Raw genomic sequence first — 27,970 nt, 5'->3', positions numbered from 1 at the left:
TCAGAGGAATTTGTCCATCAGAAATTGGATCAATAACAGCTCCCCAGCCTCATAAAAAGTCAAAGAATGTCTTTAATGATTGATGCAAGCATTATGGTCCTCTCTTTCCACCCCCCCCCCCACCCCTTACCAAGAATTAGGTCACTAGCATGGGATTCAGACGATAGATAGAATACTCTCATCAGATGAGTTTTCTCTGAAAGCCACACTGCCAGGCTTGATCTGCCTTAGCTTCAGCTATTCTATAGGGGTTGCAGGATGGTTTAAAAGTGGCTCAAACAACAGCAAGAGAAGCAAAAACATTTTGGAAGAAAACCACCAAAGACTTTGGGCCCTGGCAGACTTTAGGGGACCAGAAGGAGATGGTCTACTCCAGAATTAGTATCATGGACTTGAAATTAATTTCACATCAAAATTAAATCCAGTGGAATATACGAAAACGTTTAAGCAAAACATAACCATTTAATGAGTTGAGGCACTTGTGGTAAAATGGTATTAAAAAGTCAGAATCTTACAAAAACAGATGCACATACTCACCAGTCCCGCCCCCCCTTTTCAAACCACTGGCCAAGTAGTTATCATCCATGCCATTAACCCGCGTGCCAGGTAGAGTATTAGCGTGAAATGTAATTGCTCACATTCCTGGCTGAACCTTGCCTGGAGTAGACGGTGGCATAACGGCCTACGTGGAACTAAAAAATGGTGGACATAAGCAACAGGATAAAAACCAAGCAGCTTACAAGGTCACAACTTAGGCTACCACTTTTTTCTTTTAAGCTATGTGCTTTCAGATAGATAGATAAGAAAAGGCCATCCCTTCAACATCCTGCAGGTGTCAGTGGAGGGCTACATATTTCCAGTAAAATTCAAAAGGTAAGGTTAGGGTAGGACTATGTGAGCCTCCTCAAGCAACCAACTGCTAACGGGAGTCAGCTGTTAAAGCCAAGACTCCAAATTAAAGCAGCTTGCCAAGGTCACACAGTAAATAACAGAACTCATATTCAACCCAGGCTGGCTGACTGCAGGCTCTTCTCTTGCCACCTGCCCCCACTCTCTCCTTCTCCTCTCCCTGCGACAGCATCTCTGCAGCGAAGGGCACTTATTTGATATTGTTATGACCACATACTCTCATGATCATGACTTTAATGTATGAGTTCCTCTTTCAACTAAGTGTATTTAGTCACAAATAACAAATGTTGGAGTTAGTTACCTGTATTCATTAGCTGGGCCACAGGACAAGAAAGTGGAGGCACTTACTTGTGATGACCTATAACAACATCTGAAGAAAGCTTAAAAAGCTTACAAGAATCAAAGACAAGAGGGAAGTGTTCCGGGAGAGGACACTGTATCACAAGAAGATGCTGGTAGTCACCCTGATGATGACGAAGCCCCCAGTAATAGGCATATCAAGAGGGAGAACTCTTAGACTAGCCAATTTTTGATAAAGTCCTTTTAATGGAAAATGTAAAACCCCTCTCAACTTTACAAAGCCATATGTAACACTTGCACTTTAACAAATAAAAGCAAGCCAATGTTTTAAAAAAATACATCATTAAATGTATATATGTATATATTTACATAGCATATTAAGTTTAATATTTAGCTTTAAAAGTTCACATAAATTTTACCAAAATGAGACAATTTTAAATAAATTACACCTTTTGAAAATGTTTAATTGTACAGTCAATAGCTTCAACAAAATATTGAAGTGTCTGTATTTAGTATCTACTTTATATACTTTATATTTTACAAATTTTACAATCATTTGGCAGTAATTTTCTAATTATGACATGTATGCTGTGCGATTCAGCAATTTCCCAAATGCAGGCAGTAGCTGGTGTTTGTGTCCTATTCTCACAGTAACTGTCTCAATGTAGTGAAAAATATCAGTTATTTTAGTAAACTGTACATAGTCACATTTACACTTGATCAACAATATAGCATAGAATTTTGTATTTTTGTCCAAAAATAAATACATCATTTTAAATCTGGCATTTTCACAAACATCATATACACTATAATACAAAAACAGCTATGAACTGCTGCTTTAAAGTTTAGCTTGTTTTAGTATCACTGAATCACAGGAGCTGTGACTTATGCTATACTGCTGTGGTGTCAGTAACAAGTAATTACTACAAAGAGAATTTCTTGGCACTGATGGTTTTATGAAGCTTAAGTCAGTGTACATACATATCATTGTTCAAGAGTAAGTAATTCCAGTTCAATGGCCTAAAAACATCAAACTGGACCACACCTAATTTTCTTCCATAGCCTCTACTTGATCTTCATGTATCTTCAAAGCTCTCACCATTTCCTTGACTGCATGATACAAGATATTTTTAACCTGAAAGAGATGTTGGTATTTCTCATCACTTCAGCAGGAGATAAATTAACAAATGAAAACTGCACCAGAATTTTAAAAAAAAACAACTGTTAAGCCAAAAGTTAAAATTAGTCATATAATTAAATACTGGCGTTAATCTTTGGTTGTTATCCTAATGTGACAAACTAGGCAATGATGGCCTAAGCTGTTATGCATGTTTTATAATTCTGAATATAAAAAGCCTGCAGAACAGGAGCTAGTTAGAAAATTCATCTCTTACCTGTAGCTTATCATCATAATTGATTTCTTCCTTCAAAAGTCTCAGTTCTTGTGTTAAATGAAATGACTGTACTAGGTGTTCTGGAGACACAAAGTCTTCAGTTACCTGAATACAGCTGTGAAAATTCTGTACCTATTCCCCAAACAGAAACAGAAAAGTATAAGTTTTAGGAGGTGGGAATAAAGAGAAGCAAAGTTGTCTGCTAACACAAGAGACAATTCACCAGAGAACTTATTTTCTCCAAAACATCAAATGCATTTCAAAGTGGAACACTACACTTTATGAGAAAGTTTATCACTGAAAAGCTTCATGTAAATGGAATATTTTTAAACGATGCAAAGAAAAGAACTTTTCTAGGAATCCTTCAGAGAGGCTGATAATCAGATCCTAATTATCAATTTTGTCAAGGTGGATTTTGGGGTGTTACTTAAAAACAACAACAACAACAAAACGCTAACTGGAAGGTATCTGTTTCACCAATCAGTGCAATCAATCTGTATGTCTGTTGTTGCTCCTTTGACTGTCTGCATTTGGTCATTTCACTGTTAACTTTTACACCAGAGAGTAGATGAAAGGAAATGAAACTTAGTTTGATTATTTATGAGGAACTGTGATGAAAACTGTAGTTCCAGACAGATCTACTGACCACAACAGTTTTAGAATTCTCCGAGGATTTTGTTTGTGCTTTTTTTTCTTTTGTGCCTTTTCTTTCAAATCAACCAATTAAAGATACCCTTCAGTCTCTTGTGGCATCAGTACAACTGTTTTTCTACTAGTTCTCCCTCTCTTGACTAAATGGTATTCACAAGAAGCCAGTCAATATCTTACCTGTTATTTGTTCAGCATGTACAAACTAACTCTGCACTTTACAATTTCTTAGAACTGCTTTCTATCAACACTCAGGATAATGAGAAAGGACCAAGCTTATCCAATCTGGATTTTGTTTCTTTGCTGTCCTCTAGTGATATTAAAATATAAAATTCCTGGGAAAGGAGAAATAACTGAAAAACTAAACATTTACATTTATTCTAATTTTTAAAGTATGAAAGTAAATTTCGTTGGGAGAAGTGAGCAGAGGGAGATAAACAAGTGGGGAATACAGACTGTGGAAAAAAATCTGATGATAGAGTGATGAAATTCCAAAGGGGCTGGAATTGCTCCTCTGGGCATAGTGACCACCTGAACAGCTGCAGATGTCTTTATTCTTTAACTGAAGCACTGTGCCTTTACTGATAACTCGGTAGCATATATATTAAACATTTTCTTCCTTTAACCATTAGGTTGTTGATTCCTGTGGAGGATGAACATAGTGGATGCCTCACATTTTCAGCACTGCTGTACAGTCTCACTGGATCTTCATTATGTGTCTGTAGAACAGATGCTCTATTTCACAGAGCAGGAAACTATGGATAAGCAGTTCAGCGCCTGTTCCAAGATAAATCAGCCAATAAATGGCAAGTGAACAGGAACCCAGCTCCTGTGATATCTTGTCTAACAGATGCTTTACAGTCCTACATGAACTCAGTCATACCAGCATACACAGGCTCCAAATGCCCTGTCTTATCTTACATTCATCTGAACACGCTATGGGGATTAAGTCCTTCTGAAGTTCTAGCATGTAACTTTTAGCATATGCAACTATTTTTTAAAAAATAATTTCTCTTCACTGATATTCTAATTGCATTCATACATCATTTGCCTGGTTTTATTTCTTTTTTCCATAGTCCTTTAGCCCTTTGAGCATATTTAAGATAACTGACTTAAAAGTCTATCTAGTAAGTCTGATGTCTGGCCTTCCTCAGGGACAGTTTCTTTTTTTTTTTTTTTTGACAGTTTCTGTTGAGATATTTTTTCCCCATGAGTGGGCCCTACTTTCCTGTTTCTGTGTATGCTTTGTGACTTTCTGTTGAAAACTGGACATCTAAACATTATAATGTGGTAACTAGAATCAGGTTCTCCCCTGCCTCAGAGTCTGCTGCTGTTGACAGGGATTGTAGTCATCCATTTGTTTTGTGACCTTTCCAAATTAATTTTGCAAAGACTGTTCCTCTTCTGGCGTGCTCACTGATGTCTCTGTTCGGTTATCTCAGGTGGTCAGCCAGTGACCTGTCAGATTTCCTTGAAGGCCAAAACTCAGATGTCCTCTTCTTCATTAAGCAGTCCCCTGGTCGATGTAAGTTCTCAATTTAGATTCCAGAGCTCTGAAAAAGTTGATTCTTATGGTTGTTTTAAAATCACTTTTAGAACAGTGACTTTCATTAGTGGTTACAAGATGTTATTTTGTTTCCTAATGACCTCAACTTGATATATATTCTTAAAGACTTAAGGGTTAGTTTGCAAAGGCAAGGTTCAGTTTTAAGGTGGAATATATTTGAACTTCCCATTCCACTTACCCCTTTTTGTGCCATCTTTGAGTCATTTACATTTCACTTCCTTGGCAGACTGTCTTATTCATACTTGCCTTCAAGATCAGTTGTAATCATAAATAGGTAATGTTAAGAAAATGTAACTTTTGTTTTCAGAGTAGGAAAGTTATTATCTTGACACTGTGATTTTGTCTGAGTCCTTTTAGTCATAAGAATGTAGAGAATTTACAACTTAGCAATATTATTAACTTGCTTGAATGACCAAATACAATCAGTTAAGTAGATGAGAACAAAATTATCAGTAAAGATTTTGTGTTAATTTAAAAAAACTGCTGCTGTTTAAAACTGAAAGCTACTCCAAACCTCAGGACACTAGAGCTGAGAAAGTAAATCCTGGAGGTCAAGATTCACCTGCTTTATCTAAGGGTATACACAGGGTTTCACAGACTCAGCCACGTTTGCCAACAGAAGATTTTTAAGCCTGCAATTCTAGAGTAGTTCTTAGAATACAAAGAGGGCTGTGGCTGTGATCCTGTCGCTCAGCTTGCCGACATACACATCTGAATGCCGCTGCACAGAGCTGTCCCGTGTCCGTCTCTCCTCCCGCCCCAGGCTTCTCGAAGTGCTCACTGCTGACAAATCAAAGAAAGGTATGTTGATTCTTCCCTAGCACTGCTGGCCAGTCAAGTCACGCACTATCATTTGGATGAAAGTTTTTTGTTACATGCCTTGGGTTTTGCAAGGGCTTCCTATCTGTGTGGTTCTCAAAGTGTGGTTCCTGGACAGTAACGTCAGCGTCACCTGGGAACTTGTTAGAAATGTAAAATTCCAGGTACCTCCTCAGACCCACTAAATCAGAAACTCTGGGCATGGGGTCTAGCAATCTGTGTTATATCAAGCCCTCCAGGAATTCTGATGTATGCTAAAGTGTGAGGGAAGCACTGAGACTCTGGGGTTATTTAAAGGGCTACCTGTGGTTTACTGGAAGTGTTGAAGCCATCAATGAAAAGTTTTCAGGACCTCTATGGACTACGTAAGTTGTAAATAATAATGCGCATTGCCTTAAATCCAAGTTAACATTGTTAACAGAGTTCATACTTCCTTTTAATTCTCTCTCAAAACCACATTACCACCACTTGTGAGTCATGGACAACACCCTTTAAACAGAGTACAAATAACTGTGCTGTCATTATCATATCACATAAGGGAAGGAAGGTAGAAATTCTTGCAATTCTGTGCCAAAATATGCAGCAGAGAAGTTTTTACTTGGAACACTCAACAATTTAGTGGCAGAGATCAGAATAGAATTTGCCAGTCTAGATACTGTTTCAGTCTATTTAAGTATAGCATCTTAAGTAGGAGTGTGTGTGTGAGTACAGAATAGAATACAAGTACATACTGTTTAAGTGAGGCTAAAGCAGAGTGACTTGTGAACTAAGCTTTTTAATAGGATTACTTTGCCCACTATTTTGAGAAAAAAAGGCTATTCTCTTCCCTCTCTTCCCCCAAGAAAGTATAAGCAGTAGAGAGACATTTACATGCAGGGACTCTCTCTGCATAATAGCGATTGCCTCTGGAGTAGAGGAACTGAGGGCAAAGGTGAGAAAAAGACTTAATTTTCACTGTGAACCATGGTGTACTGTTCGTTTGTTTGAATTTTAAAAAATCATATGAATGCATTACATTTTCAAAAGAAAGTATTTTAAAATTGTTTTCTTGACAAACAGTACTGGAACAAACTGCATGTCCATATGCAAAAAAACTGAACTTCAGTCCACACTCTGCACTATGTACAAAAATTAACCTAAAAATGGATAACAGACCTATATGTAAGACTATCAACTATAAAACTTCTAGAAGAAAATTTAAGAGAAAGTCTTTTTGATCTTGGGCTAGGCAAAATTTTTCAGATACAATAAAAAAGTATATAATACATTAAAAAAAATTGATCAACTGAACAAAATTTAAGAACTGCTGTTTGGAAGACACCATTAAGAAAATGGAAGGACAACCCACAGGTTGGGAGAATATATGTGCAAAAGCACATATCAGATAAGGAACTTAGAGTAGATAAAGACATTCAACATAGTAAGAAAAAAAGAACCCAATTACAAAAATGTATATATAAATGTATTGCAACTACTTCTCCCACTCTTGGGTTACGTTTTCACTCTCTTAATAGTGCTTTTTCTAATGAACAGAAATTCTTAATTTTAATATATCCCAGCCTATCCATGTTGAAAAAATGGACAAATATTTGAACACATTTACCAAAACAGATTTACAGATGGCAAATAAACACGAGAAAAGATGTTCAACATATTTAGTTATTAAGAAAATGTAAATTAAAGCCATAGTGAGATTCAAATGCTTAAAAACAAAACTAACAGTAAGCAGAGGAGATGGGACTCACATATACTGCTTTGGGGAATGGAACATGGTACAACCACCAGGCTGGCAGTATCTTATAAAGTTACTCACATGCTTATCATGTGACCAGGTGGTCCCACTACTCGGTATTTACCCAACTGAAATGAAAACCTATATTCATACAAAAACCTGTATGTAAATGTGGCTTATAGTGGGTTTATTATTGCCCCAAACTGAAAACAACAATGAAAAACTACCCAGTAATAAAAAGAAACAACTACTGATGTACACAATAACATGGATGAAACTCAAATACATTATACTGAATAAGAAAAGTCAGGCTCAAAGGCTACATATTGTATAATTCTAATCATATGACATTCATATAAAGGCAGGACTATAGGGAAAGAAAATAGATAAGTGGTTGTAGGAATGTTAGGAGAAGAGGTTGACTATAAAGATCAGTGGAACAGGATGGAAAGTCCAGAGATAAACCCACGCACATCTAAACTATGACAAAGGAGGCAAGAGTGTCCAAGGGAGAAAAGACACTCTCTTTAATAAGTGGTGGTGGGAAAATTGGACAGCTACATGTAAAAGAATGAAATTAGAACACACCCTAACACCACACACAAAAATAAACTCTAAAGACCTAAATGTAAGACTAGATACTATAAAACTCCTAGAGGAAAACAGGCAGAACACTCTCTGACATGAACAGCAGCAATATCTTTTTTGATCCACCTCCTAGATTAATGAAAATAAAAATAAATGGAACCTAATTAAACTAGAAAGCTTTTGCACAGCAAAGAAAACCAACAAAATGAAAAGACACCCTCAGAATGGGAGAAAATATTTGCCATGAAGCGACCAACAAGGGATTAATCTCCAAAATATACAAACAGCTCATGCAGCTCAATATCAAAAAAACACAACCCAATCAAAAAATGGGCAGAATGTCTAAACAGACATTTTTCCAAAGAAGACATACAGATGGCCAAAAGGCACATGAAAAGATGCTCACCATCACTAGTTATTAGAGAAATGCAAATCAAAAGCACAGTGAGGTCACACTGGTCAGAATAGCCATCATCAAAAGATCTACAAACAAATGCTGGAGAGGGTGTGGAAAAAAGGGAACCCTCTTACACTGTTGGTGGGAATGTAAATTGGTATAGCTACTATGGAGAACAGTATGCAGGTTCCTTAAGAAACTAAAAATAGAACTACCATATGATCTAGCAATCCCACTCCTGGGCATATATCTAGAGAAAACTGTAATTTGAAAAGATACATGCACCCCAATGTTCACTGCAGCACTATTTACAATAGCTAGGACATGTAGCAACCTAAATGCCCATCAACAGACGAATGGATGAGGAAGTTGTGGTACATATATACAATGGAATATTACTCAGCCATAAAAAAGGAACGAAATAATGCCATTTGCAGCAACATGGATGGACCTAGAGACTGTCATACTGAGTGAAGTAAGAGAAAGACAAATATATGATATCGCTTATATATGGAGTCTAAAAAAATGGTACAAATGAACTTATGTACAAAACAAAAATAGAGTCGCAGATGTAGAAAACACTTATGGTTACCCAGGGGGGAAAGGAAGGGGAGGGATAAATTGGAAGACTGGGATTGACACATACACACTACTACATATAAAACAGATGACTAATAAGGACCTATTGTATAGCACAAGGAACTCTACTCAATACTCTGTAATGGGCTGTATGGGAAAAGAACCTAAAAAAAAGAGTGGATATATGTGTATGTATAACTGATTCACTTTGCTGTACACCTGAAACTAATACAACATTATAAATCAACCCTACTCCAATAAAAATTAAAAACAAAAATGAGTGGGGGGGAGTAAGAGGGAATTTTTTGAAGTGATGGCAATGTTATTTTGATTGTGTTGTTGCCTAACTACATATTTGTCAGAACTTACAGAACTGTACACTAAAAAGTACATTTATTATATGCAAATGATACCTAAAAAATGCACTGTCCAGTTTGACTTTAAAGAAAATGGATACTGGATCAACTGAGTATGTGAGTAAGGATTTTCAAGGGAACCTGTTTTGTATTATCAAATAATTACACCTAGTTAGAAAAATATTTACTGTGCTATTCTCTTAAACAGACTGCTCCTTTGAGGGCATTTTACATTTGAATACAGATTAGCTATTTTCTGATAAGAGGCTAGAAGCCCAAAGAATAGTATGTGGGGTGAATCCCAGTTAAACATGAATCATAAATGACACATCTCTGAAATGATATAAGTCCATGAGAAAATAAAACAATTTAACATAAATAATCCATTCATTTAATTAATACACTTAATTATATTTTACAATAAATGCTGTTTGAGATCTAAGAATGATAAATCTAACCCTGAACTTGACATCTTAAAAACTAAGCAACTATTCTCACTTAAGAAATATTTGTGGCTGTTATAATAGTGTCACAAATATTACACAGGCAATAATTGCATATAGTTATATAAAATGTAGGAAACTTTGCTTGGTAAAAGTGCACACATCAGATACATCTCAATAACCAGGTGGTGGCAAAGGTGGGGAACCAACTCTGAGGCAAACTAGTTTTCTGGATTCTCGGGTTTCCTTTGCACTCTGTTACTATGAGCGCTAAACTGCTCTGTGGTAGCTTCAGTCTACTTATAGGAACCCACTGTATGCTTTTAATCCAAACCCTCCATATCACCATCGATTCTATGCCATTCTTCTAGGTGCCACACAGTCAAGCCACAGAAACAAAGACTAGATGTGTATTTCAGTTTTAAAGTTTTGTGAATCAGCAGCTATAAAAATTACGTAGCATCTTTCTTTCGACATGCTATTGCTACATTAGCGAACTAAAAAGAGGCAGGAAGTACAGTGAAAGGCTGAATTATGGAATGGTCTACCTAATAACTCATTCTACTCATATTTGGTGCCTTAGAAAATGTATCATCTCTAAGTCCTGATACTCCCCCCTCCCACTGCTAGGTCTCAACTATTGAGAACTGAATATATACAGTAAACTCTTTTTTTCTTAAAAAGTCTTTGAACTTAGATTTCAATCCACCAAACAGTAACAATACAAAAATGGAAATCTGGCTCATGTTTATACAATTTAAGGTCTCAAAGCATTTAATTACGTCAGATCTCATCAAGCACTGAAAAGCTGTTTCAGTAATTTCTTAATGAAGGCATACTGGTGTAGGTCATTCTCTTTCTTACATCTTCTTTCATTTATATTTATACTCAGAACAATTTCTTTCTGGTTCTTTCAGTAACAAGTGTGTTAGAAGCAACTTTTTATATACCTGATGAAGTGCTCCTGCTGGTAAGACAATGGCATCACCAAGGAACTGAATAAGAGTGCAGGCTTTGACTCCATATTCCTCAAGCAGTCTTTGGCGAAGCTTTTTGTTCACATACCAACTCTGGTCACGAATTGGATCGTGTTCTGGTAGAACTTCAAGGCCTTGTTCTTTTGAAATCTGAAATATAGATTAAAATGAAAATATATACCCCAATTTAAGTAAAGAAAATGGTAAATCCTGTTCAGTTAAATTTCTGTTTTCTTTACAATAACAGTCTGTTCTCAGAATCTTCTGGAACAATGACTGAGCTTAAATTAAAGAAAATGATATTCTACAATTGGAAAAGCCAAAGGACATGAAAACAATATTGCACACCGATACACTATTAATAAAGTAAATCATACTCCCTTCTTACCTTCTCCTTCCACTATGAAGTTCTCTTTTTTAAAAAAAAATAGTTTTATTAACTATTATTTATTTCTTTTTCAGTCTTTTTTTTTTTGGCTGCACCGTGCAACATGTGGGATCTTAGTTCCCCGACGAGGGATCAGACCCGTGCCCCCTGCAGTCGGAAGCACAGAGCCCTAACCACTGGTACGACAGGGAATTCTCTCCACTATGACGCTTTCATCCATTTGGTTCCTTACAGTTATTTTAAGAGTATAGCACAAAGACGGGGAAAAGCTTAGTTTAGTAGCTTTTTTCCAAAAGCCAAACCATTTGTATGTGTGGACATCATAAACATTCATTCATTCATTCACTCAGCTGCGTGGGGTCTTAGTTGTGGCACTTGGGATCTTCGTTGCAGTATCTCTTAGTTGTGGCATACGGGATCTAGTTCCCTGCCAGGTATTGAATCTGGGCCCCCTGCATTGGGAGTGTAGAGTCTTAACCACTGGACCACCAGGGAAGTCCCCATAAACATTTCTTTTTGCTGCTCTTTTTTTAAGGTAGGTACACAGATAAATACCTTTATATTGCTAACCTTCTAACCCTTGACAAATCACTTTCAAGGGACCCTCTGACGAACCAGTGAAACGTTCTGCTTTAAAAAGCATAATTTATAACATTTTAAATTAAAAGACTGGTAGGTAGTTCTGGGATAAAAGAGTAGTTACAGGGCCATAGCTCCCTCGCTTCACACTGACCAAAGACAGACCTTAAGTCCATTCAGAAAGAAGATGAAGTATAATAAGAAAAACAGCAATTATGGTCCATTAAAAGAAATCCCTATAATTAAAAAATTCAGAAAATATTTGAGAAAAGGGTTTGAACCAATTTCAGATTAATGTGTCACTTTTTTAACAAGTATACGATTACTCAATTTCAGTCTATTCAAATAAGTATCACAGAGCAATCAGATATGACAGAGCAGAATTACTGTCTAGGTCAACAGCCAAAAATACCAATACAATTAAAAAAAATTCTGCCTTCTTTACGTGTTTCTATGACAGATTTTATATTCTATAATTCCAATCACTACTTTTCATCAAGGGTAACATCTGACTCATCAACAGGTTCTTTACTCTAAGGGGATGAAGGAGTACTACTAACTGAGAAGAAGCTGCCATTCAAACTCCTCAAGAGAAAGGAGCTTTTGATTTTCAACAACAAAAAATTCCATCCTCCTATGTAAAAATTACTCAATCATCTTATACTGCTGAATGCCCATGAAGTTACATTAAAATTTAAGTCTCTGCTCAAGGTGAAGAGATAAAACTGTCTGTAACCTAAATTATACCTTCTGAAGAAATTCCCTTATCTTGTCAACATCTTTCCCAGCATAAATATGCCACAGGGCACCAGGTATTTCACTTGAGTCCTTCAATCGTTTTCTTAAAATGTCATCCAAATCTTCTTCCTCAAATTTCTTAAGTATTCCTGAAACACAGAATATATTCAAACTGGTCAGTAAAGACTACCAGAAAGCCAAGTCTCCTAAAATTGATCTATCATAGTAGCATAGTGCCTGACTAGATTGGGACTCTTAAAGAGGAGATAAACCCAGTTATACATGAAAACTGTTAGAACTATAAGAGCAGAGAACAATGACCTGGGGTAACTGGGAACAGAATCAACAGTAACTTTCCCAGTTCATGTGTCTTCTGTAAACCAAGGGATGGGAGATAAAAACGCAAGGACTTTTAACTCAAACATAACCAACTTTCCTCCTGTCCCAAGGGTGTGGTCATAACAATGTTTTGTACTCACAGCATTTCATAACTTACAAAGGACTATCATGACCACTATTATGGTAGGCAAGGATCATAACCTTTACTTTACAGCTGAGCAAAAAGGTTCAGTGAGGAGAAGGGATGTATTCATTGCCATGACTAATGAATGGCAGAGCAAAATGTCTTCCGACTAATTTCTGGGAGATCTCATTTATGATTATTGGTTAATCTGTAATCAAATGCAAATGCTTCAGGTGCTATGACTGAGGAGGCATCAAGGCCATTCTTCTAAACTACTGACAAATTAAAAACTGCACATATATATGCACAGAAAAAATGTTAACAATAGTTACCTCTGAGTGAAGGACAGGAATGTCGTTTTCAAATCCCTGATTTCACTACAATGAACATTTTAGTTTTTTCTTTTTGAATTTTATTTTAATACAGCAGGTTCTTATTAGTTATCCGTTTTATACATATTAGTGTATAGATGTCCATCCCAATCTCCCAATTCATCCCACCCCCACCCCACAATGAACATTTTAAAGAAATGTTTTAAGAGAAAAGGAAATCTATTGCCTAATACAAAGAACATAGCAAATGTTCCCTAATTTGTGACAATGAAATCTTTTTTATGCTTAAAGTTAGCTGCAAAGATTTCTTGAAGTCAAACATTAGGTGTTTTACAATATGCCAAGCACTGTCCTAGAATCTTGGGGATTAGAGTTAAGAAAGACCCAGTTAAGACTTCACAGAATAAAAGATGGTATTAATAAGTGTAGGCAAATAAACAAGAATATCACATAGTGGTTAAGCACAATCATACGAGTACAAAGGGTACACAAAGACTGGGTCAGTCCTTGAATGTTATCTTTTAATGAGGAAGATAACTTAAAAAGAAAATTGTTACTGCTCTGTGAATTCTAAAAAGGCTGCTAGAAAGAATACATCAGATATTTGTGACAGTGAAATCACAAGGAAGAAAATGGTTGCTGGAGCAGAGAAAGTTTATTCTTTAAATGAAGACCTCTAGGGGGAGGTGACAATCTGAGCTACATTTTGAGGGATGAATACAGGAATTTGCTAGGGAGACAAGGAGGTAGGAGAGCCATTGTATGCAGAGGAAAAAGCGTGTGCTTTATGTAGGTCGGTTTTCTTGATGTGTTTTAAGCATTATTATAACACTAAAACATTCCCTTTTTTGTGACCATCTATAAAAATTGGCAAAAACTTTAAAGAAAGACAGTCCAAAATTAAAGTCCAAGAATTAAAATTAAAAGCTGATGACTTTTTCTCGAAAGATCAAACATTATGCTATGAATGAGGGATGGGAGATGAGCAGGAACAAAGATGAATAAGAAAGTTCTAGCATTTAAGGAGATGAAAGAAAAGTAGGGGAGAAAAGCAGATGTAATAACCTCTGTATTGTAGACTAAGTGCTATAATATCTAATACAATGTAAATGCTAGGTAAATAACTGTAAATACAATGTGAGTGCTATGTAAACAGTTGCTGGCTACAGCAAACTCCTTTTGCTTTTTGAAAGCCAGCACACAGCAAATTCAAGTTTTGCTTTTTGAAACTTACTGGAGTATCTTCTTTTTGCTGTGTATTTTCTATCCTTGACTGGTTGACCCCACAGGTGTGGAACCCGCAGATACGAAGGGGCAACTGTAACTCTGTGGCACCATAGCCTTTGAAAGGAGAAGTAATCTGATACCAAAGGGCACACACATTTCTGTCCTAGAGCTGCGACTACAACTCAAGTGTGCCTGACTCTCTCAAATCCTTGGGAGTAGGGGAGACAAGAGTTTTTATCAATTACAATCAATAGAGTCAGTTAAAGAAGCTGAGAAACTATGAGTTTCTACAGTTTTGGAGGAACTTAGGTTGTGTATCATAGAAGCTGTCAAATAGACACAAAAACTGAGTGAATACTATAATAAACCCCCAGGTCTTGAGCACCTAGCCACTAAGCTGCAGATATATTCTGGGCTCCAGATAGAATTGTTGAGCTAAGTGGTTGGAAATCATGTATAGAATTTCACAGGACGTGCATGTAAACCAGAAAAGGTAGAGGATAAAGTCTATAACTCTAGAAAAGTCTGAAACTCCACCATATGAAGAATGAGGGGAGTAGTGTTACTGAAGCCAAGGAAAGTATTTGAAGAAGAGGTGTCGTTTACTACAGAGGGTACAAATAATAAGAGGACCACAAAGAAACCATTGTATTGAACTATGACTATCAGTGAAAGCCACAGCAATAGCAACAGTACAGTAATCTCAGTGGGGCGGCAGGCAGGGGCCAACCCGCATTGAGTTGAAATATGAAAGGGAGGTGATAGACACAGCACATGTGTATGAGGGCAGGAGCAACAGGATGGTGGCAAGGAAGACAAGGTCTGAAGAAGGCTTTTTAAGGAAGGAGGAAAAGTCTGAAGTTTGCTCCTACTCTGAGAAAAGCCAGTGGAAAAAGAAAGTTGAAGGACCTATGTCTATAAAGAAGGGAATGATAGATGGAACAAGGTTTTAGAAAGAAACCCAGAGGACAGACTCTAAAACCTATACACTGGATTGAACGGTTATTTCTACTTAGGAGAAAAGGCCCCTTCTCTCTGGTACTAGAGGGGAAAAAAGAATGCTTGAGACACAAACATGCCTTAATCATCTTCAGAGCTCAAGGACCTAGTTTCTATTCTTCACTAAATGTTTGTAAGTGAGCTTACCAGTTTATTTTCATAAACCCAATATTTAATAATAGGAAATGAGCAAATAAAAATAATTCACTTTTAAAATTAAAATTCCTTTTGTGTTAAAAAAAAAGCCAGGTAAATTAATCACGCCTCCAAATAAATATTAGAATATCCCAATATCCACTGCAATTTTTTGGGGAATCTCTGATGTTAACACAGAGGCTGACATTCTAGATAATATTATTGTGTGTGGTTATTCAACTGTTATTCCAAAGACCACTATTCTTTAAGTTTCTTTACCTGCTTTTGAGAGAATGCCATTTCCTTTTGCTGTGCCAACATAGACTAGAATATTTACAACATCAGAAACTTCAACATGTAGATTTGTTGTTCCTATATCATGATCTTTAGCAGCAGCTACACCTGTGTATAAAATAAAATTTTATTTAGCATAACACTTTATATATCCTAGATATTCCTTCCAAAATCAGCTGAGGAAAATCTGTTAAGTGTAATTTGAGTTTTAGTCTCCTTATTCCGAAACCTGCCCACAAAATACCACAATCCATGAAATGTACTGTAAAAATCAAATTAATAGAAAATGTAACTATATTTTATAAGGAATGAGCAGGTACTTAACTATATATTGGCTATTAATACCTAATATACACTGCTTGACTCAGAAAAAGATTTCAGTGGATTATTAAAGGAACGGATTTAGCAGAATCTAAAAATGATTAGATAATTTATCTTTGGACGGAAGTTAAACTTCCATATACTCCAAGTTGATAGAAATGCAAATATGTACTTACCATAAGCACTGCACAACCTGGGTCCTAGATCAGGGCGTACAAAAAATCCTGGCAAATGAGAGGCCAAATTGAATTTTCCTTCTGGATTACAATACTCTGGCAATGGCAGGCTTTTTAAAAGATCTTCATACCTGAAGAATAACATTGACTTCTTTTGAATAAAGGTTTACATTCTTAAGTGCTTTCAAATATATAAATGTTCAAGTTGTTAAACTTTCCTTAAGGCCTTTAACAGTTAACACTTTCCTTGACTTCATTCAAAGTTTAAATGAATGCATAATACATGGATAAGCAAAGAATGGAAGTGATACTGACTAAAACTGCAATTCTCTTTCCCTAAACACAGCAAATTGAAAGCACCAAAGAGAAGAGAGGTCCCAAATGGGGCCTCCTCTTTGACAGCATCCTCTTCTTTACTGCCTAACAAAGACTTCCCCCTGCTCAGACTACAGAGATTCAGTTTTTTCTTTTTTTATTACTTATTTTTAATTGAGGAGGATACTGCCTAAAGCTCACATTTGTAATTCATTATCCCACTTCTGGGGATAATCTCAGCTCAACCTCAAAAGCCAAGAGTCAAAATAACAAGTATAGAAAGACATACATACCTTGCTGGCATCATAGTCTTGAAGTCTTCTCCTGAAGGGCAATCTTTCAGTTTTAAAACAACTGTTTCTCCACCTTTCGTTTTTTGCCGTTCTATAAGAATGCAATTGATTATTAAAAAGATAATCTGTCTTTTTATTTTTATTAATGTTTAGAAGAAGGAAGAAATGTAAAATGAATGAATACCTCTATTATTGTACAGTAGGTAAAGAATGCTTGCTTATGGACTTTTATTTCTTATGTATTCATGTAGTATTAAGATGTTTGTTCCTTATGAACACAGATATCTGTAATATCGCCATAAAATTCTTTATAAAAAGTCTCTTTACAATTGTTATTAAAATTAAAATTACAGTCTTACATTTTTACTTTTAATTTTTCAAAATGTTTTACACAAAGTGTGTTATTCAAGTTTCAAATGTTTTGGGGGTTGCCAAAAATATTCCCCAGGAACATTAATATATTGAATATGACATATGGAAACATAGTATAGATGACTTTTTTTTTTTTTTTTGGCTGCACCGTGTGGCTTGCTTGCGGGATCTTAGTTCCCTGACCAGGGAATGAACCCGGGCCTCGGCAGTGAAAGTGCTGTGTCCTAACCACTGGACTGCCAGGGAATTCCTAAATGACTTCTTTATGGTTAAAGAAAATGAGGGGTAGAGCCAGGAATAGGACCCAGTCTCCTACTTCCAAGTACTTGTTCCTTTTTACTAGACAACAAAGTAATACAGACATTTCAAAGATTAAACAATTTATCATTTTGGGGGGAAATGTTTAAGAAAACAGTAAAACAAAGAAACAAAAAAACAACATACTTGAAACTTCTTCAAAACCATCCCAGAATTCCTTAACATTGGCATTTGAAATAATGCTGTCTTTGCAGTTCAGGAGATCAGCCTGGTGGTCTCCAAAATCAAGACTAACTGAGTCCGCCTTCCACAAGCTAATGTTCATTTTCTTATGCACACCAGAAACCACTGCAGGCTTATAAATAAACAGACAGATAAAGAAAAGTTAAAAGGTATATGGACACTTCCAAAATTTGATTTTACACACACATGCAACAGACGGTTAACATGTTGAATTTTAGGACTAATGACAAATTGTGAGAATAAAGAGGCTTTCAAAAACAGTCCCTGACCTGGAAAGATGTCCACAATATATTTTCAAAGAGAAAAGGTGATAAGAGAATGCCATGTACATGGCAGAGTACACTGCCATTTTGAAAACAAAAAATACGTAGTGTTTTTCAGGAAAGAGTCTGAAAGGCTATACTAAAAATTTCATTTCTAGGCAATATAAATATGTTTTGTTTTACTTACAGACTCCTTTTTACAGACAAAACATAACCTTATATATTTGTACATATGCAATATATGTAAATAAGATTTTTAAATAAAATAGAGTCCTTGGGATTAAAACATAATTTATATACATTCTGATTTTATATCACTTAAAACACATACACACATTCTTTACAAGGATCATGACAAAAATATTCACAATATTAAACAACCAAACACAACAACAATAAATTTCAAGTTGAATGACCAATTCCCTGAAAGTGAATCTCTCCTTTGAAATCACATGAATTCAAATTTCCTCAAGGCTCTCTAACCCAAAAACCAACAATTGAAGATTGGTGGTTTTAAAACTCCAATGCCGATGGAAAAAAAGACCTCTAAAGGCAATCTGATGCATTATTCTTAGGTTTCTTTTTTTTTTAAATTCCTTTATTATAAATGAAAAGTAAAAGAGAACACAGGAAGTTGTGACGTAAGAGTCTCTCTTGTAAAAGTTATTTTTAAGTACTCTTAAAACTCACAAGATAATCAAACTTGAGGAACGATAAGTGCAGAATAACCTCAAGCTAGGGGTGTTATCACAAAAAGGTATCTCAAAAGAAAAGAAAAAAACAACAGCAAAAACCACCCTAAGAAGTTTGGTTAACCACTTGGGTAACTGCAACATTAAACTTCCTTTCAATGGGCTAATAATATATCCAACTATTAAAACAGGTTCAGCTATTAGATAATTAACTATTGCTGACAATTCACATATTAACTCCTAACCCTTATTATGCCTATCCAGTAATACTCCCATCCAGCCCTGTGCCACTCCTTATTTTGGTAACCAGCAGCTTGGGAAAAGTAAAATTAAAAAAAAAATTATAGAGGCACGTTAATTAATAAATTAGAATATTCTAAAGCAGAATTCTTAGGCTACTATCGTCATTATCATCTTCCTGAAATACTGAAAGCCTTCCTAATTTGACTCCTTGCCTCTGGTCTTATTCCCCTCCAATTCAACTTCCAATCTGCTCTGCTGTCAGTTATTTTAAAATGTCGATCTGTACAACACAGGGAATACAGCCAATATTTTATAATAACTATAAATAGGGTATAACCTTTAAAAAATGTGGATCACTATATTGTACACCTGTAACTTACATAATATTGTACATCAACTATACTTCAATTTAAAAAGTCAATCTGAGTACTTTGATTCTTCAATTAAAACTGTCATCTACAGGATCAAGTTCAAACTCTTTAGCAAGATATAAAGGCCCCTCATAATCATAACTGTAACCACCTCATTTCCCCATCATTACCCCACAGAACTCTTATTAACGCCAGGTAAACAAAGCTACTGAACAGTTCCGCAAACACCCGATCCTTTTTATTTCCAACCTCTTGTCCATCTATAAAACCTTCACTTAACCCCTAAGACATCAATTCATACTAGCCCTTCTGAATTAGTCCTCTAGCTTATTCATTCACTCTTTTAGGTTTCCACAGTACCTTAAACAAAGTTCTGAGAACATGTAACGTATTTATAAAAGTATTTATTTATGAGACTGTTTAAGCCTACACAAATTTAAGTCATCTAAATTGTGACACAGCAATGGCATCAGGGCTTCAAGGGAGAGCCAACCAAAAAAATATATGCTAAATACCGTGTATGTGCAATGCATGGGTGTGTATTTTTTCTAGGGTGAGGAACCAAGCTGTCATTGGATTTTACAAAGGATTAGAGACCTAAAAAGATTAAGAGCCATTGTACTAAAATGGTTCTTACTCATTTTTACATGATGTACTCATTTTTATATCCTTAATGGCCAGCACAAAGACGATTTTATTAGGTGGTCAATAACTCTCTGTTAAATGAAAAAAATGAAGTAAAATAGCAATGATGTTTTCCAGAATGCAAGAAAAAAACTGAAGATAATAATACTAAGTCATGCAAAATCCTAATTTGTGCACTAATGTAGTAAATTACCATCTGAAATGTGTATCAAACATTATTATATCAAAACTCTGGTCAAACAGAAAATCATTTTTATTTGAGCCAAATTAAATAATGGAGTTTGTCATTCAAGATTTGATGAACTAACATAAATACATGTTCTACAGGTAAATATTAAAGGCAAAAACATCTACACTTCTCATCAGTTCAAGAAAACTGCTTTTACTATTAACACTGTGATAGCAGAAATGAATCTGTTAACTGAACTAAAATACAAATGTAAAAAAAGGAAGGCGATACCAAACTTTGTGAATATATGGCTTTATTAAAAGTCTGCTAACAAATTGAAATTATAACATCAAATAATCAATGCTTCCCTGTTAATTCATATAAATCTGGCCAAAAAATAAGAATTCAGAAACAATCATTCTGGTAACTTTTTTGGTGTTTTTGATATCTTCCAACCCAAATGTGTCAAGTATTATCTTTCCCCTTTCTTTCTAATCCTAAGGAGAAAACCATTTTTCCTATTCAACCAGCTTTAGTTCCACTCAGAGCATACTAAATCAGCTTAAAATACTCACTTGTCCATGTTTCCAACACTCTTTGAAAAGCTTCCAATTATTAATATTTTTATAATCCTTAAGCCACAGAATATGCTTCTCACAGATCCAAGAATGTGGTATATCACTGTACGATTTATTGTTTTCATCCACGGCAGGTTTTCTGTTTTCTTTAGGTTCTTCTTTGAGCTCTGGTTTAACATTTATCTTAGAGGCTTTATTTGGTGGAATTTTGTTTTCAACAACCGAAGCAATTATGTCATCAAGAATGTTTGGCATAGTCCTTCCACTTTTACCACTCTAATAAGGAAAAAAAATTATATTTTCAGGGGAAATGATTACATTTGGAAGCTTTTGCTTTTGTTTACTATTGCATCGCAAGCAAGCAACACAAACAAGATATCTGGCTTCAAGAATCATGTCGTGGGTATGGATCTCTAGCCCCTGCACTGTTCCTGACAGTGGGGAGCAGGAGTTGGGTGCTCTCCATGCGAGAAACCGCTGGATCTGCAGAAACTAGAAGTGTGGTCTTCCTGCCTTTTATATTGTTTTAGGATTGGGGCAGAGGGAACAAATAGGTAGACTCTCCCAAATACTTTTAAAAGCCACTAAAAATTTGTGTCTACCTATGCAATTTTTCTGTTTTTATTTTTTTTTTAATATTTTGGTGAATAATTAAAGCAAAAATTGATGTCTAAATATTTTAAGTAACAAAACATTCACATCCATGTCATTCCCTGCCCCCCCTCCCCTCCCCCAAATAGATACATGGTTTTCAAATTCTGAAGGAGTTTGTTAGGGCTCTTTTGGAATCAAAATGCCCCTCCCGCCTGGGAAAAGAACAAAATCTCTGGCTTTTAAGTTATGAGAATTATAATGCAAATGGGAACATGCTTAGTAATTTGGTATATTTGATTTCATGTGCATCTATTTATTGTGTAGTTCACAGCCAAGACCCCAAATCTAAATTTAAGGCCCATATGAAATCCAAAAATCTGGCATCTCACTCACAGGGGTTCCCATTGAATAAACTGGTGCAAAGGCAATGCCAGCATCTGTAGAACCCACACGTAGCTTGCCAGCTGTTGTGGTCAGCAAATCTCGTAATGTTGAGCCTTGTTCATTATTCTGGGACACAGGAGGTGATGTTCTGCTATTGGGAGAATCAGGGTTGTCTTGTTCTCTCTCTTCTTTAATTTGCTTTTCAAGGGCAAATTCTTTGTTTTCTGAAATAAAACATTTTACAAAATTCAAATAAAATTAAACATGCTGCTAAAGTACAGACAAAGCTGGCATCCTACATTTTATAGTGAGAGATGAAAACTGTAGCACTAGTCATTTATTCACCTGAACACACACCAGAGGATGGGTTAGATCCTTCAGGAGTCAAATAGTTTGAATATGAAAAGGCCTTCCTCAGTGTTTTAGACATGTAGGTGAGTTTGTACCTGTCACAAAGGAAAAATGCTATAGCTAAGACCGGGAGAAGGTGTAGGTAAGTTACAAATCTATCGCCCTGGTGGCTTTATTGATATGCTCATCTACAGATGATTCTGTAACTAACTTTGATAAGATCACAGGAAGTCGAGTTCCTAGTAAGAAAAGACAAATGTTAAAACCTAAGCCACAATGAGAGCAAAAGACAAAAGTAAATTGTTCTAAGTGAACAGTAGTACGTTAATGTATAATACTACACTGTCGATTACAATTCTCTATTAGATAATAAATTAGGTTTACCTTTTTTTTCCTCTCTGGCCTTTTGCTCTGCAAGATCTGCTAACCAGTGCAGTGGTGACTGGGATTCTGGAGGAGTTAACTTGCTGTCTGTGCTTACATCACTCTCTGGGCTGCTGTTGCCATTACTCTCTGGCTTCTGAGGGGTATTTTGCTGCTGAGACTCAGGCATGCACAGAGAAATTTTATTACTGTGATTAAGAACATTCTGTAAAACCTACAAAGGTAGAACAGTTGAATTTTTAAAATACTATTTCTTCAATTATTCAGAGTTAAAAATAGAGGTTACATTTATACAGTAACACAGGAAACGTAATTTATAAAACACAAGTCCTAAACTGGATTTCAAATATCAAAGCTGATTAATTTAACCATGAATTTTATTTGAATAGAGATTTTTACTCACTTGAGACACACCATTCATAGCAGAAAAATTTCCAACTTGTATATTCTGTTTGTTAGTACAATGACAATGGGATTTAATACCATATTTTTCTCTAAGAGTGTGCATCGCATCTAGAAGATCTGTCAAAACTACAAAATATAATGGTTAATAAAAAGATCATCACTAGTTGTTAAGATTATAATAATTTTTTGTTTTTCTTGTGGAGGTTTTCTGTGCCTTTTCAACTTTTCTTCCATTTTTTCCTTCATCCCTTCTATCTATTTCAGGTTTGATCATTCAACCAAATTCATGTCCTCTATTCTCTTCTTTTACCTCTATAATCAAAAATCATTATGCTCAAAAAAACAAAAAAAAAAGTAGAATAACCTGTAATAAATACATCTAATATGACTTTTCATTACACTCTGGTCTCCCCGCCCCGTGAACCCCCTTTTTCTGGCTGCGTGGTGTGGCTTGTGGGATCTTAGTTCCCCGACTAGGGATCAAACCTGTGCCCCCTGCAGTGGAAGCGTGGAGCCCTAACCACTGGACTGCCAGAGAATTCCCAGTTTTCCCCTTCTAAAATGGTTCCTCTTAGGCTTTCTTCATCACTGGGTCTGGGCTTATCCTGCTAACTTTATTACACAGAGGATTCTAAGAACAGAGCAAGAACAATTCAAGATTACATAAACCTTACCACTTCTTTCTACTACTATGACATACTTCTAAGTAATCTGGAACAACAAAGACCTGTTACAGTGGTTAAGAATCCGCCCGCCAGTGCAGGGGACACGGGTTTGAGCTCTGGCCCGGGAAGAGCCCACATGTCGCAGAACAACCAAGCCCGAGCGCCACAACTACTGAGCCTGCATTCTAGAGCCCGTGAGCCACAACCACTGAGCCCAAGGGCCACAAGTACTGAGGCCTGTGCGCCTAGAGCCCGTGCTGCACAACAAGAGAAGCCACCGGAATGAGAAGCCTGTGCACCGCAACAAAGAGTAGCCCCCACTCGCCACAACTAGAGAAAGCCGGCGCACAGCAACGAAGACCCAACGCAGCCAAAAAAAAATGTATATTTATACTTACCAGACCCAGGTATAATTTGAGTTGGCATTAAATGTTTGTGATCATGAGGCTGTCCCTTCACACACTTCATCCAAGCATACAGTTCTTTATCTGTAAGATAGTAACATACGTACTTTTATATTAGTCATGGTTTTAGAATTATAAAATTGATGGCTTACATATAAAGAGTTTAGCAATTATGTAAAATGTCAATGGTAGGCTTCATATGTTTGCTTCTTAAAAAAAAAAAAAAAACAGTTCCACTATTCTGAGAATTTTATAAAAACATGATACAAAACAGATACAATGTTACTAGCCTTTTCTAAAATGACCATTCTTTAGTCTCATTAATGTATTAGTCACCTCAATCTTCCCTGTAGCTAATTTTTTACTCTTAGCTATTTGTACCAAACAGGGCTTTTTCCTGATCTTAGCACATTAGACTCATAAGTTTGAGGCTACTGCCAACTCATTTTTGTCTAATGGGTCAAAGACACGAACTGTCACAAGACATGTGAAAAGCCTCAACTTGATAAGACAGTATTTAATTGGTATTACTGCAATAAGGCTCCATACCTGGAAAAGTCAATGTATTAAGGCATAGCATGAGGCATATCATACAAAGGAAAAATATTCAATACCTTCATCTCAAGGACATCTTCTATAAATTTAATGATATAGATAACTAATTATCTATGACGTGGCTGTAAGAGCTTCAGTAAGTATCAAAAAGCTCATTAAATTCAGCATAAAAAAATCTAGAACTATTTCATGAAAAGTTTCAGAGGAAATAAAATTCAAATCTAGCCTAAAACTGGTCTTCTTTGAAAGCTCTCTGACTTTCCCTACAAAACCTACATAGTAACTCGTAAATGTTCTCCAACTAGTTATATTTTAAACACTAGGTTTAGTTACCACTATATAAAGCTATAACTTACGTCAATGTGAGCTTATTACAATATTTATCAGTGAAATAAGAATATATATATATATATATATATATAAAACACAAAATACAACTCAAGGCATATAGGTTATACTTAATATGGTGACTGACAGACTATACTTTAAAAATTAATAGTACTATGATAACCGACAGCAACACAACTATTAGGTTTTATTATGCATACCCTATTCTTGTTTAAAAAAGAAGTCATGCTTATATATGCATACAATATAACAAAATATAATACATTAAAATTAATTTCTTTTTAATTTGGCAAAGGGAAAATGAAAGTAACATGGAACCAGTAAAAATGTATGAAGTTTTATAACACTGCAGCTAGTTCTTCTATCAACCAAAAATATCCAAATAGATTTTTAGGGTTTTGAAGATATTTAACTGCCTAAAAATGCATTCCTTATTATGGTTTTACATTTTACTCATGTATCTTTTGCATATCACAGAAACAACTAGCTGTAGATGCTCTCCCACTTGCTCAAGTCTCTTTGGTAAACGCTGGGTGTATAAGAAAAAGCGTTAGAAAGGGCCAGGTTTTAGTAATCCTATCAGTGGAAAAGATACTGATGGCTAAATCATGGTTCATCTATCTGACATACTACTTTGAAAAAGAGCTGCCTGGAATGAAAATGACATTCACTGTTTTTAGATACTGAATAAATAGTCTATCACTAAACATGATTTTACTTCTAATACTTCCACAGTTTGAATCCTCTCATTAAGACTTTACCCCCAAAACCTTCCGGTTACCAGTATTTAAGTAGCTACTTCCTTAACTGCCTTGGATGAACTTTCTCTAAAACACTTGTACCATGACAAAAGGTACAATTAGTTACTTTCTTTTTAAACTATTATCTTCCAAATGTATTAACATGCAGAACACTGTTTTGTGCCATTTTACTTCTCTAGAAATTAGAATTAATCATTTCAAAGGCTGTTTTCATATATAATAAAGACTTCTTCATTTTCTAACTAGGGGATAAATGGTGCTAGTGGTAGCATATTCTTGAACATTTGGATTTAAACTTTATGGACCAATTTTTAGAAAAATCAATTCACCCTAGTAAGTATGCAATTGTGACTTATGTGCTTGACTGTATAATTAACAGGTTCTGTAAGACACTTCAGGCTGTGACACAGTGGAATCTGAAAGCAGCAAAGCCTAACCTAAATTTGGGCTGCATTAATCTGATTGAAATGAGAGAGTGGATCTACTAATCAGGCTAAAAAGATATAGATGCAGTTTTATTGTAGAAAATCTGGCTATTTTAATAAACTGTGGTTAACTCCTCCTTTTTTAAACATAAGCTTCATAAAACTTCCTTAATGTAATATATTCATAATTAAGGAAGGTAGGGAAAAAACTCATCTAATTCTTCAAATTTTCTAGATGAGTGGTCCTAAAAAAAAATTTCAATTTATATGAAGTTATAACTAACCTCTAGAACTTTTCCTTTCCTTTGCCTTGTAACAATCTAAGCAGACCACAAATCCACATTTTTGACAAACCCAATGAATGTTAAACAATGTTGCTTCACATGCATCACACATCTCCCGGACTCCTCTCACTGCTCTTTTCCAGGCAATTTTGGCTGAAATACAGGGAAATAAAAATTTAAAGGCAAACATGCTCTTTTCCATACAATTTTCACTGATATGCACAAAAACAAAAATTTAAAGGCGAACCAAAAACTTTGAAGGATTTATTAATTAACAATCAATAGCAGATTTCTTGATGTAACTAGTAATTCTCTTCAGAAGACTTACATCTAATGGAGGGGTTCTCAATCCTGGCGCCCTTGATATTTGGATGAATAATTCTCTTTTGTGGGCGGCTACCCTGCGCAGTGGCATCTGGGGTTCCACCTATAGATGCTAATTCTCTGTACCCCCAACACCTTTCAGTTATGCAACCAAAAATGTCTTGAGTCATTGCAAAATGTCCCCTGGAGGACGAACTACTGACTTAAGGGATGGGAAGGAAAAGAAGCTAACATTTTGAGCACCTAGTATGTTAGGTGCTTTACTTAGTAAATATAACATAACTACTTTAAAAACAAACCTATGATGTAGTTATCATTCCCATTTCATACAGTTAAACAAGGAATAAAGTTGAGATACAAATGTAAGTCTATCTAACTCCAAAGACTGATGAATCACATGAGATAAAAAGCTTAAATAATTGGGATGGATTATGTCTTTATATGGCAAATGCTGAAGTTTCCCAATTCCCAATAATCGTGCTCAGTTATGTCATAATGGCAGAAATACCAAAATGCTATTGTAATTTCACAAATTGCTAATCCATTCAATTCAACCTCAGTTGGAAAATATGTTACCTTAATTACATATAGGTACATTTGCACATAATAGTGTCATTATCAAAATTAAAAGTAAACAAGCCTAGGTAAGATTAAGGACGTCTCCCACAGATAAAACATATTCCAAAGAGAAATTCTTAAAACAAAATGTGTATAGTTGCATGGTCTAAGTATTTAACTTCCTTACCATCCTTTTTCACCCAGGACAAAGCTGTTTTTTCAGATGTTACTAACTGACAGAACTTATCACCTATTATATCCAAGATGTATTTTGAAGTTTCTATGTCTACTTCATCATCTTCATAATTTTCATGTGTCCATAGACTCATAGCTTCATCATCATATTGGTCAGGAGAAGAGAAGCCATCTATTCTAACCACTCCATTTTTACTAAAAGACAATCTGAAACATTAAAACATAAAAGCATTAGATAACAAGACAGAAGTCCAGGTTTTAAAAGTTGTAAATGTATAATTAATTTATATTTTTATATTACATTATAAATATATAAATTTACAATTAAAAAACATGAAAATAGAGTGGTTCTTTATACATACAAACTTTATTAATAAAATTTAACCAACCTTTGACTCCCATAGTGCTACACAAATGGCAATGCAGGGGCACCAATTTTAGGTTCTTTCAAGAAATAAGATTTTACCTATCACTTATACTTAACTATTTAACTCCAGTCAAATGAAAACTGTCCAAGTGTTTCATGAGGA

General features: G+C 35.5%; 1 protein-coding gene across 11 annotated transcripts in view; it reads right to left on the bottom strand.

The window, feature by feature from the left end:
• Nucleotides 1-1,432: 1,432 nt before the first annotated feature.
• The window catches only part of JMJD1C (jumonji domain containing 1C), a 315,132-nt gene continuing 288,594 nt past the window's right edge, over nucleotides 1,433-27,970 (bottom strand). For 9 of the 11 annotated variants that reach the window (XM_082425493.1, XM_082425496.1, XM_082425486.1 and 6 more), the window contains 15 exons: nucleotides 27,433-27,647; nucleotides 26,364-26,516; nucleotides 23,985-24,074; nucleotides 22,920-23,047; nucleotides 22,517-22,730; nucleotides 21,791-22,005; nucleotides 20,801-21,079; nucleotides 17,786-17,954; nucleotides 16,970-17,060; nucleotides 16,362-16,492; nucleotides 15,850-15,972; nucleotides 12,424-12,563; nucleotides 10,683-10,859; nucleotides 2,604-2,735; nucleotides 1,433-2,344 (listed from right to left, as the gene is read on the bottom strand). In XM_082425493.1, the coding sequence (XP_082281619.1) occupies nucleotides 2,255-2,344; nucleotides 2,604-2,735; nucleotides 10,683-10,859; nucleotides 12,424-12,563; nucleotides 15,850-15,972; nucleotides 16,362-16,492; nucleotides 16,970-17,060; nucleotides 17,786-17,954; nucleotides 20,801-21,079; nucleotides 21,791-22,005; nucleotides 22,517-22,730; nucleotides 22,920-23,047; nucleotides 23,985-24,074; nucleotides 26,364-26,516; nucleotides 27,433-27,647 (2,347 nt within the window). In that variant the 3' untranslated portion in view covers nucleotides 1,433-2,254. Of the gene's footprint in view, nucleotides 2,345-2,603; nucleotides 2,736-3,257; nucleotides 4,029-10,682; nucleotides 10,860-12,423; nucleotides 12,564-15,849; nucleotides 15,973-16,361; nucleotides 16,493-16,969; nucleotides 17,061-17,785; nucleotides 17,955-20,800; nucleotides 21,080-21,790; nucleotides 22,006-22,516; nucleotides 22,731-22,919; nucleotides 23,048-23,984; nucleotides 24,075-26,363; nucleotides 26,517-27,432; nucleotides 27,648-27,970 lie in introns of those variants that run through there. The other 2 variants (XM_082425489.1, XM_082425492.1) reach the window with 2 other exon arrangements.

This window comes from Balaenoptera physalus, assembly GCF_965194825.1.
Source record: "Balaenoptera physalus genome assembly, chromosome: 14".
Classification (NCBI taxonomy): domain Eukaryota; kingdom Metazoa; phylum Chordata; class Mammalia; order Artiodactyla; family Balaenopteridae; genus Balaenoptera; species Balaenoptera physalus.
This window is presented reverse-complemented; position numbering and strand designations above follow the sequence as displayed.